This window comes from Cydia strobilella, chromosome 5, assembly GCF_947568885.1.
Source record: "Cydia strobilella chromosome 5, ilCydStro3.1, whole genome shotgun sequence".
NCBI lineage: Eukaryota > Metazoa > Arthropoda > Insecta > Lepidoptera > Tortricidae > Cydia > Cydia strobilella.
The window spans coordinates 21,959,674-21,975,450 of NC_086045.1; the positions used below are offsets into that span (position 1 = coordinate 21,959,674).

The following is a 15,777-nucleotide window of genomic DNA, read 5'->3' on the forward strand; positions in this document are numbered from 1 at the left end:
AGTCATCGCCTCCCGCTTGATACTTTGTCAGATGATAGTTTAGATGCTATTGTGAATAAACAAAATCGTCAGGCAATTGTATTGCTGTGGAAGGACCGTCAGCTGGTCACTTGAACATTTAAAAAAGAAAATTATTTTCAGTCATCGGCGTCATCGCCTCCCGTTTGATACTTTGTCAGATGATAGTTTAGATGCTATTGTTAATAAAACAAATCGTCAGCCGGTTGTATCGCAGTGGAAAGACCGTGTTACGCGTTTCGGCGGCTGCCATTTCTCAACCCACCAACGGAGCGGCAGCTGACGTTCACGAGGGTTCATCATACATAGCCGTTAACCGCTATACGAGTTTTCGTCCGGGAGACGATGACTGACGAAATTTGCGCCTGGCTCGCGGTCCATACTATTTGATTACTGTCGTGTATCGGTGTCATTGGCTGAATTTAGCTCTTTAAACTCTCGCGTTTTGTACACATAATTAATGTAATTACCGGGTCTAACGCCACCCGGGGGTTTGCTGGGACCAGTCTTCCATGACCACAGCTAGTGCAACCTACTCTAAGAACAAATTAATTTATTATTTTCTATGAAAATATTTTAATTTGTGTTTTTTCAAGTAGACACACTATTATTTAAACTATAAACTGAAATGTCATATACGAAGGAAAAAATGACCAAAGCCTCCAGTGTCCAGAGCTGGAATCGAACCAGCGTCCCCCGTTTACCGGACAGGTGCCTGAACCGCTCGGCTCCGGTCACGGTGGCATGGGTCGAAATTTCCAAGTATATGACAATTTCCCGAAGGCTTGTGACGCCCCCTGGCCATCTCTAATCATCTTTTTTTCCTTCGTATATGATATTTATTTCAGTTTATAGTGCAACCTAGCTGAAACGTCGGAAAAAAGGTAAAATAATGAGATTTAATCGCGTTAGACCCTATAATGACATTAATTATGAATTTAGCTGTTTATCGTACAGACGATCATTTCCAAGAACAAGTGCCGAATAGAGCTGACTGTCGCTGAGCACATGCTTCACCCATCTTTCAGTAGTTTTCCGCCCACCTGCCATCTATCTGTTTGTGATCTTTGCCTTGACGTTGTATATCGCCGATATGCTTACTTAACCTCGTATTTGCAACACTCATGTGATGACAAAAACACCCGTATTCCGAATGAAAGAAAAGCGACATTTCCATCAAATGATTGTTGCAGATATGAGGTTGAGTAAGTATAGCGACGATATTCTACTTACGGTTAAGCGTCACTTGCACCGTCGCACTAACCCGGTATATACAGGTTAAACCGCTAACCCAGTGTCAAATTGTACTGGTAACCATGGTAACTCCAGGTTTAACCGGTTAACCCCGGGTTATTGAATGGTCCAAGTGGCCCTAAAGGAGATAATTATTTTTGTAAGCGAATGGGCGCAACATAAATTGTGACCCATATTATAGAAATGCATAGTAATTTAATTTAATAACTAACGGAATATTCACACCATCATCAGGTGGGATCGTGGTCAAACGCCTGTTTCAAACGCGCGTTTTAAGTCATATGAACGGGCGGGTCAATGTATAAAATTAATCGTGCCAAAGATAGATATAACTCCGTAATAGATGGATACAGTCTAAGAAAAAAACGTGCCTCTAAAATCAAGAAAATTTGATTCTCGTTCAGAGAGCGCTACTAGTTTTGGCCTACAGTCGTATAGATGGCGTTGACGGTTTCGTTTGTTATTTAACAATTTTAACGCATATCAGTGAAAGAACATGGGTCAAAATCATCAAAATAATTAATGCAAATAAAAAAAATCATTTATCTATATTTAAATACATTTTATCGTATTTTTATAAATATTTATTTTTAGTTTTAAAGTGTGTCGACAGATGGCAGTGAATTTACTGGGGTTACAAAATTTACTATGACAGTACCGCTCTAGTATAAGTTACTCTATGATCGTGCCTAGCGTCCTTGTACGTTAGTAATACCATAGAGTAACTTATACTAGAGCGGTACTGTCATAGTAAATTTTGTAACCCCAGTAAATTTACTGCCATCTGTCGACACAGTTTAAAACTAAAAATGAAGATTTATAAAAATACGATAAAATGTATTTAAATATGGATAAATGTTTTTTTTTTTATTTGCATTAATTATTTTTATGATTTTGACCCATGTTCTTTCACTGATATGCATTAAAATTGTTAAATAACAAACGAAACCGTCAACGCCATCTATACGACAGTAGGCCAAAGCTAGTAGCGCCTTCTGAACGAGAATCAAATTTTCTTGATTTTCGAGGCACGTTTTTTCCTTAGGTTGTATCCATCTATTACAGAGTTAGAATCTTTGGTAATACTGGGCATTCTCCGCAAATCGACAACCATTGTGCCTATTTTGCGTGTAACGAGGTAGCGCTACTCTAACTACCCCAGCTCCTCCACGAAGCCTAGCAAAGTCTTTATGTTGCTAGCTGCCTCCTTCAGTGTGCATAGGTTTCCTAGGTATTGGTCCTACCTGTTTGCAGTCTAGGAGAATATGTTTTGTCGTTTCTTCTTCCATGCACGCTCTGCACATGGGGCTGCCTGTTTTTCCCATATTATGTAGGTGTTTGTTTAGTTTGTTATGTTATTTCATTTCATTTATTTATTATCTCACAGTAATGTACCAAATCGCTTACACGGTAAACATTATGCATAATTAATTGACAAATACAAGATTCTGACACAAATAACACCATAGAATTAACAACTACATAAAAGGACAACAAAACACTAATTACGGTTAAACAACCAAGTGTACTGTAATTGTGCCATTTTAAATCAAAAGGGTTGGAATTGTCGGTTTTCAATAAGGCGCTATTTCCATACAGCTTCAATTTGAAATCAACCTTATTGACACTGTGGTACCTTTTGGTTGAAAATGTCACAATTAATCCTACTATTTTGCGTAGTTGGTGTCTATGTCTAAGTGTTTTCAGTAGTATTTTGTTGAGCTTGTAGTTTTGTTCCGGTAGTGATTGTTGATTTATTGGTAAGGATACTCCAAAATAAAACCTGCGATGTCAGCATGGTTACATTTTTATCACCTGTCACTATGCCTGTCACTTTCGCACTTACATACTTGTTAGAACGTGACAGGCGATAAAAATGCTACCGTGCTCAGCCCGCAGGAAATGGAGTTACCGTTTGCCGACCTGTCTCCACAAGTATTGGCTCGCCTTTCCTGTGGGAACGTGAAGACGAGAGGGTAATGCAGGCTCTGGGCATCCCTACGTTTCCTTAACCTTTTCAGTTCAGTTCATTTATTTTGTTAAACATAGGTTACATGAAGGATGGTGGATACATAAATATACGTTAGATTTCTATGTTTTATACCTAAGCAGGTGTACAAAATTGTCTCGTGCGGTTATCAAATAAACGCATGCTTATGTCTAACCTAATTGAAAACATTGATATTATAGGTAATACTACAAATTTACAAAATACAAATACAATGACAATGGGATTTTTTTTTATTAATAGTCTTACAATAAAACTATGAAAACGGATTATATCGCGTATATTGAATTTATAATACATCCCGACGTTTCGAACTCTTTACAGCGTTCGTGGTCAACGGGTGACGGGTGAGGTAGTTTTATTTCATGAGTAACTATCGCGGTAACCGAAGACAATAATAGTCTTACAATTCTAATACAAAATTTAAATAAAATAAAAATACAAACCCTTTATGTCATAAACAAAAACGTCACTGTCACGCCAAGATAACGGGCGATAGCGAATGTAAACTTGAAAGTGTCAAGGTAACTTTGACAGCGTCCGCCATGTTATAATGGTGATGAAGGAAAGACGAACTGACTTTCTTATATAATTTATTCTTATAATATATTTGTGGAGCTCAGTCTCAACACTTGTACAGCGACGCCATCTTGGGTAGAAGAGAGAGTTGCCATAGATAACACTAAATGTCAAACTAAACTAGTGATGTTATTACCAACCTAACATCCCTTTCCTTAAGTTTATATTATAATTACATTGATGACCAGTCTCTTATTGAACTCATCTTTACAATATGTTATGTTAAAGTCTTTCAGTTACCTAAGTATTAACAATTAAATAATCTTCACATTTAAACATGACAGTCTGTTCCTTTAACTGGTCTCTATGGTCATTACTAAAATCAATGTATTTATGTTTATAGTTAACAATAAAATATTCTACAAATTATGATACAGTCTTTCCATTAACTGGTCTTTACAGTTACACAATTTAGTTTACATTTTATGAAATAGCTTAATTGCAAAACTACATTTACATTCAGTTGACTTAATTAAATTATATTATATCTAAATTTCCGTTATATAACGCTTTGGAGGTTTAACAATACGTCCTGATCTCGTCACTCTGTGATCAGTTATTACTGGTGCTGGAGTACCCGTCTCCTGTCTTGCCTCTGCCACTTCCATACTTCTTTCCCTTCGTGGTGAGCAAGATCGCATGGGAGACGATTGTGTCAAGTCACTATTCAAGATACTATAGTTATGAATAAGATGAATCCTATTTCTTACATAAGTTACATCATTACTAGTTTTTATCACATATGACCTATTATTACTTAACCGTTTAACAATTACAGCCTTTTCCCAAGTACTGTGTGGATTTTTCTTATAATACACCTGGTCTCCTGGATACAAAATGGACATTGATTTAGCATTCCTATTATAATATCTAGACATATCTTCATTATTTTTAACAGCTGATTGTTTGTATTCCTTAAATGTCACAGCTTTAGGTCTGAGTTTGTTAAAGTTTACTGGTATCTTACTTCTTAATTTTCTAGACATTAATAACTCAGCCGGTGATAACATATGATTTTTAGCTGTATTTCTATACTGTAATAATGCTAAGTAAGGATCTGATCCATCTTCCTTACATTTTTTGAACATATTTTTTAAAATTTTCACAGCACTTTCAATTTGGCCATTAGAGTTTGAATGATAAGGAGCTGTTACTATATGTTCTATGTCCCATTCATATAGAAATGATTTAAATTCTGATGACTGAAAGGGAGGACCACCATCTGACACTAATGTCATAGGTATCCCATGTCTGGCAAATATTGACTTTAAATTTATTATGACATTTTGAGCCGTACTATTATTTTTTAACAATGCTGTCTCTATGTACTTTGAGTAATAATCAGTTACTACAATGTAGGTTAAGTTATCAAAGTGCATTAGATCAATGCCAACTCTTTGCCAAGGATATTTGCTAATTTCATAGTTTTTTAAGGGTTCCTTTTGATTACATTGCTTGAACTTGGCACAGGTGTCACATTGTTCCACTACATTTTTTATATCAGCAGACATGTTAGACCAATATAATGAATCTCTAGCTAATCTTAGACACTTATTTATCCCTTGATGACCTTCATGCAATTTATTTAATATTTCTTTTTGCATGGACTTTGGAACAATTAAATTTGACCCTTTGAACAATAAATCTCCTATGACATGAATTTCACCCTGCATGTTCCAATATGGCTTCACTAATAAATTGATTTTATCTTTACTACTTGGCCAACCTTCAAAATAATATTTTTTTAACAATTGAAGGGTTTCGTCATCAATGGTTGCCTGTTTTAATTTATTTTTGTACTCTTGACTGATCGCTAAATTTGACTCGACTAAATTGACATGGTAAGACATATCAGATTCATTTTCTGGAATAAAATGGTCTTTCATAGCTGCTCTAGACAAAGTATCAGATATATACATTTCTTTGCCAGGTATGTGAATAACTTCTAAATCATACTTCTGTAAAGTTAGCATCATACGCTGCAGTCTTGCTGGTACCTCATGCAAAGGCTTTTTAAACAGATAAACCAATGGTTTATGATCCGTGTGCACAATGACTTTACGTCCATAGACATATTGATTGAATTTACAACATCCGAACTGAATTGCAAATAGCTCTTTTTCAATTTGTGCAAAATTTTCTTGTGACTTAGTTAGTGTTTTTGAACTGTATGCAATTGGCTTATTATTCTGTAAAATTACAGCACCTATCGCTGACTTTGACGAGTCTACTGATAGAATCAGTGGCAAATTTACATCATAGTGTGCTAAAACTGGCGTGTTACATATTATTTCCTTTAATTCACAATATTCTTTTTCATAGTTACTGTCCCACTGCCAGGGCACGTCTTTTTTTAACAAAGTTCTCATGAGAGTGGTCTTTGCTGACAAATTATCAATGAAACATCCTACAAAATTTACCATCCCGAGAAATCTTTGTAATTCTTTAAGATTACTGGGACTTTGCATCTCTTTGATCGCCTTGACTCTTTCTTGACTGACTTTGACACCATCTCGGTTAAAAATATATCCTAAAAATTCTACCTCCGACACTCCAAATTTGCATTTCGACTTATTTAATTTTAAATTGACTTGTCTAGCCCTATCTAGCACTTTTTTAAGTCGTTGATTATGAATCTCTGGGGTCTCACCATAAACTAAAAAATCATCTACAAAAATGAGAACGCCCTCTATGTCACCAAATAACTCATTAATGACTCTATAAAAAATCTCTGTTGATGCATTTATGCCAAAAGGTAATCTAAGATATTTATATCTACCAAAGGGAGTTTGGAATGTGCAAAGTTCAGAACTCTCCTCATCAAGTTTCAAAGACCAAAAACCTGAGAACGCATCCAGATGTGAAAAACAAGTAGCACCTTTCAATTGCGACCTAATCTCATCAATATTTTTTAATGGATAATGTTCTCTCATAATATTTTTATTCAAATTTCTAGGATCTAGACATATTCTAAGCTGACCTGTTGACTTGACGGTGACTACTACAGAGTTGACCCATGCCGTTGGCTTGGTGACTTTTTCAATGACTTTCATGCTCTCCATGCGATCCAGCTCATCCCGTAGGTCCTTCAGTAGCGCAAATGGTACCTTCCTCGGAGGATCAATGCATGGCACAGCATCAGACTTCAGTTTCAGATGGCAGACAGGAGGTAGACACCCCAGACCCTGAAAAACATCATTATATTGTGTAAGAATTTGACAATTATTTTTTTCTATTACTTCCTCAGTTAGCTGATAAACACGTTTGACTATACCAATTCGATCACATGTATCTAGACCTAAAATGGTTTCACCATTTACAGTTGTCACTGCAAAGGTTATTTTCTCTACTCTGTTATTGAAATGACATTCCAATTCTGTTTCCCCTATTATTGGAAGTTCACACCTATATGCCTTAGCAGTAAGAGTGGTTTCAACTATATTGTTGAGCCCTAAAGTTTTGTAAGTTTGTAACGACATCAAATCAAGCTCGGCCCCAGTGTCTAAAAGGCAATTTATATCTCGACCATTGACATTGACATTTAAGTACCAAGACTTTTTATTTCTGTTTTTGTTCTGTACTTGCCCCACAAATAACCTCTCAGCGCAGTAAGCATTATCATCATCGAGGTTTTCTAGCTCTAATTGTCTTACATTTTTATTTTTAAAACAAAATTTTGCAAAGTGACCATAAGAGTTACATGACCTGCATTGTACGTTGACTGCTGGACACTTGAAGCGATGCACCTGCCCACAGCGCGTGCATGTAGATTGCTGACCTCTCTGCCATGGCCTCGACGGAGCTGACTGGGTGTAGTGTGGTCGACCCGATGACTGATATTCTGATGTTGACTGATTTCTTGACGTTGACTGATTTCTTGATGCTGACTGACTTCTTGACGGTGACTGACTTGACGTTGAATATCTTGACTTTGATCTGTGATGACTGTTACTGCGGTTGTTGCTTCTGCCCCTCAGTTGCAACACATTCTGTGTGCCGGTGCTCTCCTGTACTATTCTGTCCGAATCTTGTTGAGCCGCAATGACAGCTTTTGCAAGCTCACGCATCCTAGCATATGACAAATTGGGCTCTTGTAACAACCTTTGTCGAACATGTGACAGCTCAGAACTCATGTTTGCAATAAAAATATCCCTGATAAGAGACTCTCTCAGCTCTTTAAATTCACAATCTTTGCTCTTGTTCTCTAAATCAGTTAGGAAATCATCGATGTTTTCAGATTTACTCTGCTTCCGTGTGAAAAACATATAACGTGTCATGGTAAGATTTTTTTGAGGTTCAAAATGAGTGTCAAATTTCTTTTTGATTTCCTTTAATTGGCATTTGTCGAAGTCTACGTTGAAAGAATTAAAGATTTCCAAACCTTTAACGCCCATGGAGTGCAGCATGATTGCAATTTTTCTTTTGTCGTCCGCCTTGTCAAGTCCCGATGCCAATAAATATATGTCAAACCGCTGCCACCACCTCTTCCATTCTTCCGCATTATTATTTGTGGTGTCCGACGAGATCATGAGCTTCGGTAAAGATGTACCAAGTCCATGCGACTTGATTCCGACATCTTCACTTCCCTCCGCCATTTCCGTTGTTGGAGGTGCAAGTTCGGCGCGTGTGACTTTTTCTTGTTTCCGTTTGACTTCTGTCTGATCTTCTGAATCACTCATCACGACACTTCTGACACCATGTTATAATGGTGATGAAGGAAAGACGAACTGACTTTCTTATATAATTTATTCTTATAATATATTTGTGGAGCTCAGTCTCAACACTTGTACAGCGACGCCATCTTGGGTAGAAGAGAGAGTTGCCATAGATAACACTAAATGTCAAACTAAACTAGTGATGTTATTACCAACCTAACACGCCATAACCGCTATAGTGGTCCTCCGACTCCGTCCGACTAGTAAGGGTTTCAAAGGGTTAATTCCGTCCCAGGAGAGGAGAATGTCCGTGAAGTGAAACTCTGGTGTGTCTCCGGTTTTACACCATAAATCGTTTGCAATAGACACAATGACCAATGTTGATCATCAGTAAACATGTATTTCATTATTATTCACAACGACGGGACTTAATCGCGCAAAATAAGTTTTAAATTTACCTCCGACGTTTCGAGGACGGCGTTGTGCCCGTGGTCTCGGAGAAGACTGTCACAGGGACAACGCCGTCCTCGAAACGTCGGAGGTAAATTTAAAACTTATTTTGCGCGATTAAGTAAGTCCCGTCGTTGTGAATAATAATGAGTAAAAATCGTGAAAGTTTAAAACATGTATTTGTTTTGCATGTACACCCCAGGCCAAAAGTATGGAAACAAGCTTGTATTTCAATAGAAAAGTGTGATCTTTTAAGCGATGGATTTTATACTACTCATTGACAATTTGGTAAAAATAATAATAGAACATTTCAAAAGTAAATTACTCTGGCTGTGATAGTTGCCAATTCAACATTTTGTCATGTAATTAAAGGGTAGGTATAATTATGTAACTTTTTCCTACTTTATTTTTTTTAACTTTTTGACAATATTTTAGGATGTTTTGATATTAAGCGTGTATTTTTAATATTTTGGATTTGCCTTCATCCTTTAATCATGAGATATTAAAGAAAACAACGTTGTTTCCATACCTTTGGCCTGGGGTGTATTTATCAGTAGATTTGTAGAAAAAAGCATAAGCCGCTGCTTGCTCTATCTCATTCTTATCACAGGATTGTTGTAAAACAAATCAGCACAGACCTTTACATCATTTTTAATAGCATAGAATATGTAGGTGCTTTTATTGTTTTTAACTGTCGTGAGGCAAAACAAACCATTTAGTCAGTCTGTAAGAGCGTTCGTTTCCACGGCGTTTTTCTTCGCTGACAGTCCGTCATTCGGACTATGTTATAGATTTTTTAGTTTTGACCGACTACTTGGTTCGTTCGCTTGCTTGAGGCTCTCGCGAGTGCTGCCCACGACAAACCGTGACTATTTTTACTGAAGTTACAATGGTATAATAATAACAAGGTACTCTACACAAGCCTGCGTCATCATGCTGTTCACAGGTTCACGATGACGTAGGCTTGTGTCAGTCACGTAGTTCGCGAGTCTCGGAAGAGAGTACCAGGCGGACTATATGTGGTATTTTCTATAAAAAGGGACCTTATTGTCGATGGCGCTTAGGCCATTATAAACGATGCTCCGATATAAATACAATGCCGCGCGACGCTGTGCGGCGTAAGCGCCATCGACAATAAGGTCCCTTTTCATAGAAAATGCCGCATATTATTATACCATGGAAGTTACTTTATTATACATACACTGCTATTACATTATTATTATCTGTACCAAGGTTCTATTATGAACACGTTAATGTGCATGTTTAGATATTTTTGAGTACCTTGGCCGCTCCGATTTATCTGACGGCGACTGTATCCAAAACGTTAAAGAGAAAAAAAACCGTTACCAAAGAAACAACTTTGCTAGACCTTACCTTACCTTTGTTTATTTTTTCCAGAGCGACTTATAAAGTCATACTTCTACATCGTCCGCAAATCGATCCAAGACTCGGTCCCTAAGGCGGTGATGCACTTCCTGGTGAACTACGTGAAGGACAACCTGCAGTCGGAGCTGGTCACGCACCTGTACAAGTCGGACCAGGCCGACTCGCTGCTCAACGAGTCCGAGCACATCGCGCAGCGGCGCAAGGAGGCCGCCGACATGCTGCGGGTGAGTCCACACACACACACACACACACACACCACACGCCCACAGTACACACACACACACACACACACACCACACGCCCACAGTACACACACACACCACGCCCACAGTACACACACACACCACGCCCACAGTACACACCTACACCCACCCTACGCCCACAGTACACACACACCCACCCCACAGTACACACACACACACCACGCCCACAGTACACACACACACACCACGCCCACCCACACCCCACGCCCACAGTACACACACACACCCACCGCAAGTCCACGTTGTCTGATCCAACCCTACATCCACGATGTTGGGTCGCGGGGCGTACTTGTAACGCTGCGCCGTGCCGTGCCTACTTCAGTGTAGGGATGAAAATTCCGGAAAAAATCAAATGTTTTTTTCGGGAATTTTACAAAATTTCGTTTTTTTTTTTCGGTTTTTTTCCAGTTCTATTCAGAAAAAATAAATACGTCACACACAATGCCACTGATGAGTGATGACAGTGTCAATGCCATAAACAAACACATTAGACATTCAACCTTAACCTAATAATTAATTCCTTATTAAGTATGTTGTAAAAGCAACCTTAACCTACCTGTTTAAATTCCTTATTAAGTATATTGAAAAATAAATTGTTTTTTCGAAAGAAACTTGAAAAAAACGAGCCGTTTTGAATTTTTCCCAGTTTTTCCGGTTTTTTCAACGCTACTCCAGTGGAATACTACACCAAACATTATTCCTGACCAAGTCCATATACATTTAAAATACATATAATATTAAATAGTTTTATTTCAAAAACAATTAACAAAAACAAACATAACAAAACTTAACCTACAGGTAAAAAATTTGGCCTAAATATTAAATTAGGTATATAATACATTACATTTATTAGTAGCAGTATGAAATAAATTATTAGCCTTCCGACTAAGGTAAGTGAGTATACACAATTAGCCTCGTGCATGAAGTTTATATTTGAACGAAATATTTTTTATTCGGATGTTTGTTACCGTTATATCATGTTAAAAATGCATTTCCGTTATTAAATTATCATTTAATTACTTAAAATTATAAATAAAAAGTACAAAAATTTGCCCGCGACAAGCTAGTGAGCGAAACGCCACGTGACGTCACGCGTTCGACAGATTAGTGTCATTAGTAGCAAACGTCAGTTGGACCGTCCAACGTGTGACGTCATCACGCTCTGTCGAATTCGCGCCAGAAATTATGAGCGTTTCAACCGCACAAAATTTTTCAACATTTTAAATATTTTTTAATAAAATAATGTAAAGGTTTACAAAAGTGTTTTTATCATTTCCGATGTTCGAACTATATAAATTATGATTACAAAAATAAAAATAAATTCATGCATGGAGCTAATTGCGATCATACGATCTTACCCTCTATCCGATCTCACCCGGGTATACGTTAATAAGTTGTTAATGCATGTTTCCCAGGCTCTGCAGCGTGCGGGGCAGATCATCAGCGAGATCCGGGAGACGCACATGTGGTGATGTTTCGCCGACGGAGAGGACTAGTCTGAATTAGTTAAATGAGCTATGCTAGTGTGTTCCCAATAGTCCCCCGCCGAGGCACAGATGGGAATGTGTGTACTCAAAATCATTCCCACTGTCCCCGCTTCATGGGAGGGGGACAAATGGGAATACACCGCGATGCTCCGTACTCTGTACATACTCCTAGCGTAGGTGAACACGTGACGTGCATTAGGCTTCGTACATACAGATGCTTTTACTTCAATCACAATTTGTGTAGCTCTCTTTGCTAAATCATAAGTATTGTCACAATTGTGTTAGTGATGCTATCAGATGTCTACAAGTATTTGATTTGAAACCAAAAAAGGAAGTTTTTTTAACTAATTTTTAGACTGAATATTAGTCGTATTTATGTCCACTTATTGAATGTGACACTGTATGTCTGATAATGATAAATCCGAACTATTATTTGTTGAACAAATGTTTCAGATTATTGTTGATTGTTTGATACGTGCAGGTTGTTTCTGATCATTTTACGTAAATACGAGGATTGGGTGAATATTTTATACGCGTCTGTTATAGAAGTTCTAAGATGTAAAGTGCCAATAAAATTCGAGTTATTTAGTCCCGCTCGCAACAATATTTAAACTGAGTGATAATTCCTCCGTAGTAAACCAATTTTTAGTAACTTAAAACTGGTGATTAGTGATTTTGATTAATTCACACATCAATCGAATAAGTGTTTTAAGGGCGGTTGCAGACTAGCGTTATTTTTCTGCGCGTAAACGGTCTTTTCGGCGTTATAACGCGACGCGCGGTCTATACGCGCCCACACGCGCTTCCAAAAATGCGCTTATAGGCGCGTATAAAACGCGCGTCTGTAATCGGCCTAGATGTCTCTTTGATATACAATGTGTGGCCTGTAATAGGAGCAAAAAATTAAACTGTGGGCTATACTCCTCAAACTGACCAACATTTGTTCAGCGACTTTAAAAAAAAAAATGAAGACTAGACTTGGATGCCAATCTCTTATGGCATAATTGTTGCAAAAGTGACCGCTTTCAGCTTTAAATAATAGTTCCTAATCTCTCCGGTGGCGCTAGTTAGGCTCTGGGACATGAGTATAACATGAACCATATAAGGCAACAAATAACCCGACCAAATTACGTAGGTTGTTTTTGGTAGTATTTCGGTGTATGGTGGCGCCGCCTAATTACTGTTTTTTGATGGACACTTTTCATACATAGAGATTTGGCTCCTTTATATAGTCTCCATGCTTCGTATTTTTCATACAAAATAAATATTATCTTCAATGTACGCCATTATCATTGTGATTGACGTTGCCTGTCACACCTTAAACATAATAAAATTCGCAATATATTGCGTCTTGGAAAATACTTTAAAGTGTATTAAAAATCAAAACACAAGTTATTTTTAAGTCGCTGAACAAATGTTGGTTGGTATGAGCAAAGATAGATATAACTCCGTAATAGATGGATACAGTCTAAGGAAAAAACGTGCCTCGAAAATCAAGAAAATTTGATTCTCGTTCAGAGGGCGCTACTAGCTTTGGCCTACTGTCGTATAAATGGCGTTGACGGTTTCGTTTGTTATTTAACAATTTTAACGCATATCAGTGAAAGAACATGGGTCAAAATCATAAAAAATAATTAATGCAAATAAAAAAAATCATTTATCCATATTTAAATACATTTTATCGTATTTTTATAAATCTTCATTTTTAGTTTTAAAGTGTGTCGACAGATGGCAGTGAATTTACTGGGGTTACAAAATTTACTATGACAGTACCGCTCTAGTATAAGTTACTCTATGGTATGAGTACAGCCTACAGTTTAAATTTTTTGCTCTTATTACAGGCCACACATTGTATATATTAAATATGAATCGTAATACTAAAACTTTTATGCATTTTATTGCTATGCTATGATTGGCAAAGTAACCTTACCATTAATTAATAGTTATTTGCACAAATCGCTTTATCAGTTACCATATTTTGATCTACGCTAATATTGCTATAGTTATTTTCGATACAAGTGCGGAAAAGAGGAAATTCGGAACGAGTGGCGAATTACCTATTCGCACGTGTATCGAACAACGTTTTACAGTACATATGGCCCTTTAAACTTTCGACGTGTGCACGAAAAGTGCTCTTTACGCACTAGTGCGAGAATGTAACACCATGTGTACTGTAAATACATTAGGTAAATAAACATCAAGTTAATGTAATTAACTCATTGATTACAGTGATATTATGTACTAAATGTACTCGTATTTAGGCATGTATTGATATTTTTATTAGTGCTGATTGTTGATGAATTTTCGATAATTATTTTGCTATTGTGCGTGACCTTCCACATGTGGGTTTAGAATGACTTGTTTTGCATACAGGGTTAGTTTAGTGATGAGACATGTTGTTTTGATCATAAATGTATGAAGTTATTCTTTAAAATTAGTTCGTTTGTTACAATGAAGTGATATCGCACATGCTGTGCGAGCTCAACACGGTCGAGTCATTCGGTGTCATGTCTACACTATTAGTCATTTATTTGTTTAAGCATGGTATTCCACATTTGTTTCTTTGTCAAATGTGTATTGCGTCTCACATTTTACTTTGAGTGAAATGCAATTACATTATTGGATAGGAATACCATCCTTACTTAAATCGCCGCTATACAACCTCGTATCTGCAACACTCATTTGATGACAAAAACACCCGTATTCCGAATGAAAGAAAAGCGACATTTCCATCTAATGATTGTTGCAGATATGAGGTTGAGTAAGTATAGCGACGAAATGTAGCGTAGCAAATATTACACTGTATTTATTGTTATCTATAGACAAGTGTGATTTGCTTTATTACCGATAAACAATTTGAATGTTATGAGGTAAATTGTATTTAAAAGTCTGTTATACATAAAAATAGAATAATTTCAAGGTCCATCTGTTGTTTTATTGTGAATTCCACAGGTAAAAAAAACATACTTGAATGTATTAGTTTGGTTTATTAAAATGCCAACAAAGATGTGTATTTACATTTTACAATATGCAAGAATAAAACAAGAAAAACTTAGCTCAGTGATTCAAAATATTTGTTTCACACTAACTCTGGTTAGCACATGAATGCTGAAACAGCTTCAACTCCGAAATATTGCCGAGAAGACACTTTGACAGTAATACAAAAAAATACAATGAAATAAAATAAGACTAATATACATGGAGCATAGTGCTGCACTCTGGTGACAGACCCGGGGTATTATGTTGAGTATATAATATAGAAAGAGCATTAGCGTATCTAATAAATGTAAAGCAAATAAATGTAACGAGTACAAATCATAAAGGCTCGTTAAAAACTGGACCATAGTTGTACTTAAGGACTATAGTTAGTATAGTTTTTTGATTTCACAGTAATTACTTTCCTCGCATTGGTGTTGTGAATGATTTTGTGTCTCACCCTTTAGCAAAGTTTGTTTAACCCTTGTCCCTTGAAACCCTCGCAAGGCTCTAGACTCCAGTTTTCAATCTCGCTTGCTCGTATATCAATATTATCACGAGTGAGTGAACTATATTAATTTAGAGACAATAACCGAGATATACAATATACATCATACCAGATCATAAGATCACAATGGGAAAGAGACTAATAAGGCTAACGCGTATGAATTCGCCGCTAGGGGCGCTAGTGTAGATGGTGG

At 37.0% G+C, this 15,777-nt stretch overlaps 1 protein-coding gene and 1 long non-coding RNA gene across 3 annotated transcripts in view; both read left to right on the forward strand.

Moving 5' to 3' along the window:
- LOC134741639 (dynamin-1-like protein) overlaps positions 1–12,953 on the forward strand; it is a 47,867-nt gene extending 34,914 nt beyond the window's left edge. For both annotated transcript variants that reach the window (XM_063674492.1, XM_063674493.1), the window contains 2 exons: positions 10,363–10,574; positions 12,029–12,953. In XM_063674492.1, the coding sequence (XP_063530562.1) occupies positions 10,363–10,574; positions 12,029–12,085 (269 nt within the window). In that variant the 3' untranslated portion in view covers positions 12,086–12,953. The remainder of the gene's footprint in view (positions 1–10,362; positions 10,575–12,028) is intronic.
- A 133-nt stretch (positions 12,954–13,086) lies between these two features.
- Positions 13,087–15,023, forward strand: LOC134741607 (uncharacterized). The gene is made up of 2 exons (XR_010127889.1): positions 13,087–14,633; positions 14,867–15,023. It is a non-coding gene; the product is annotated as an uncharacterized LOC134741607 (long non-coding RNA).
- The last annotated feature ends 754 nt before the right edge of the window (positions 15,024–15,777 follow it).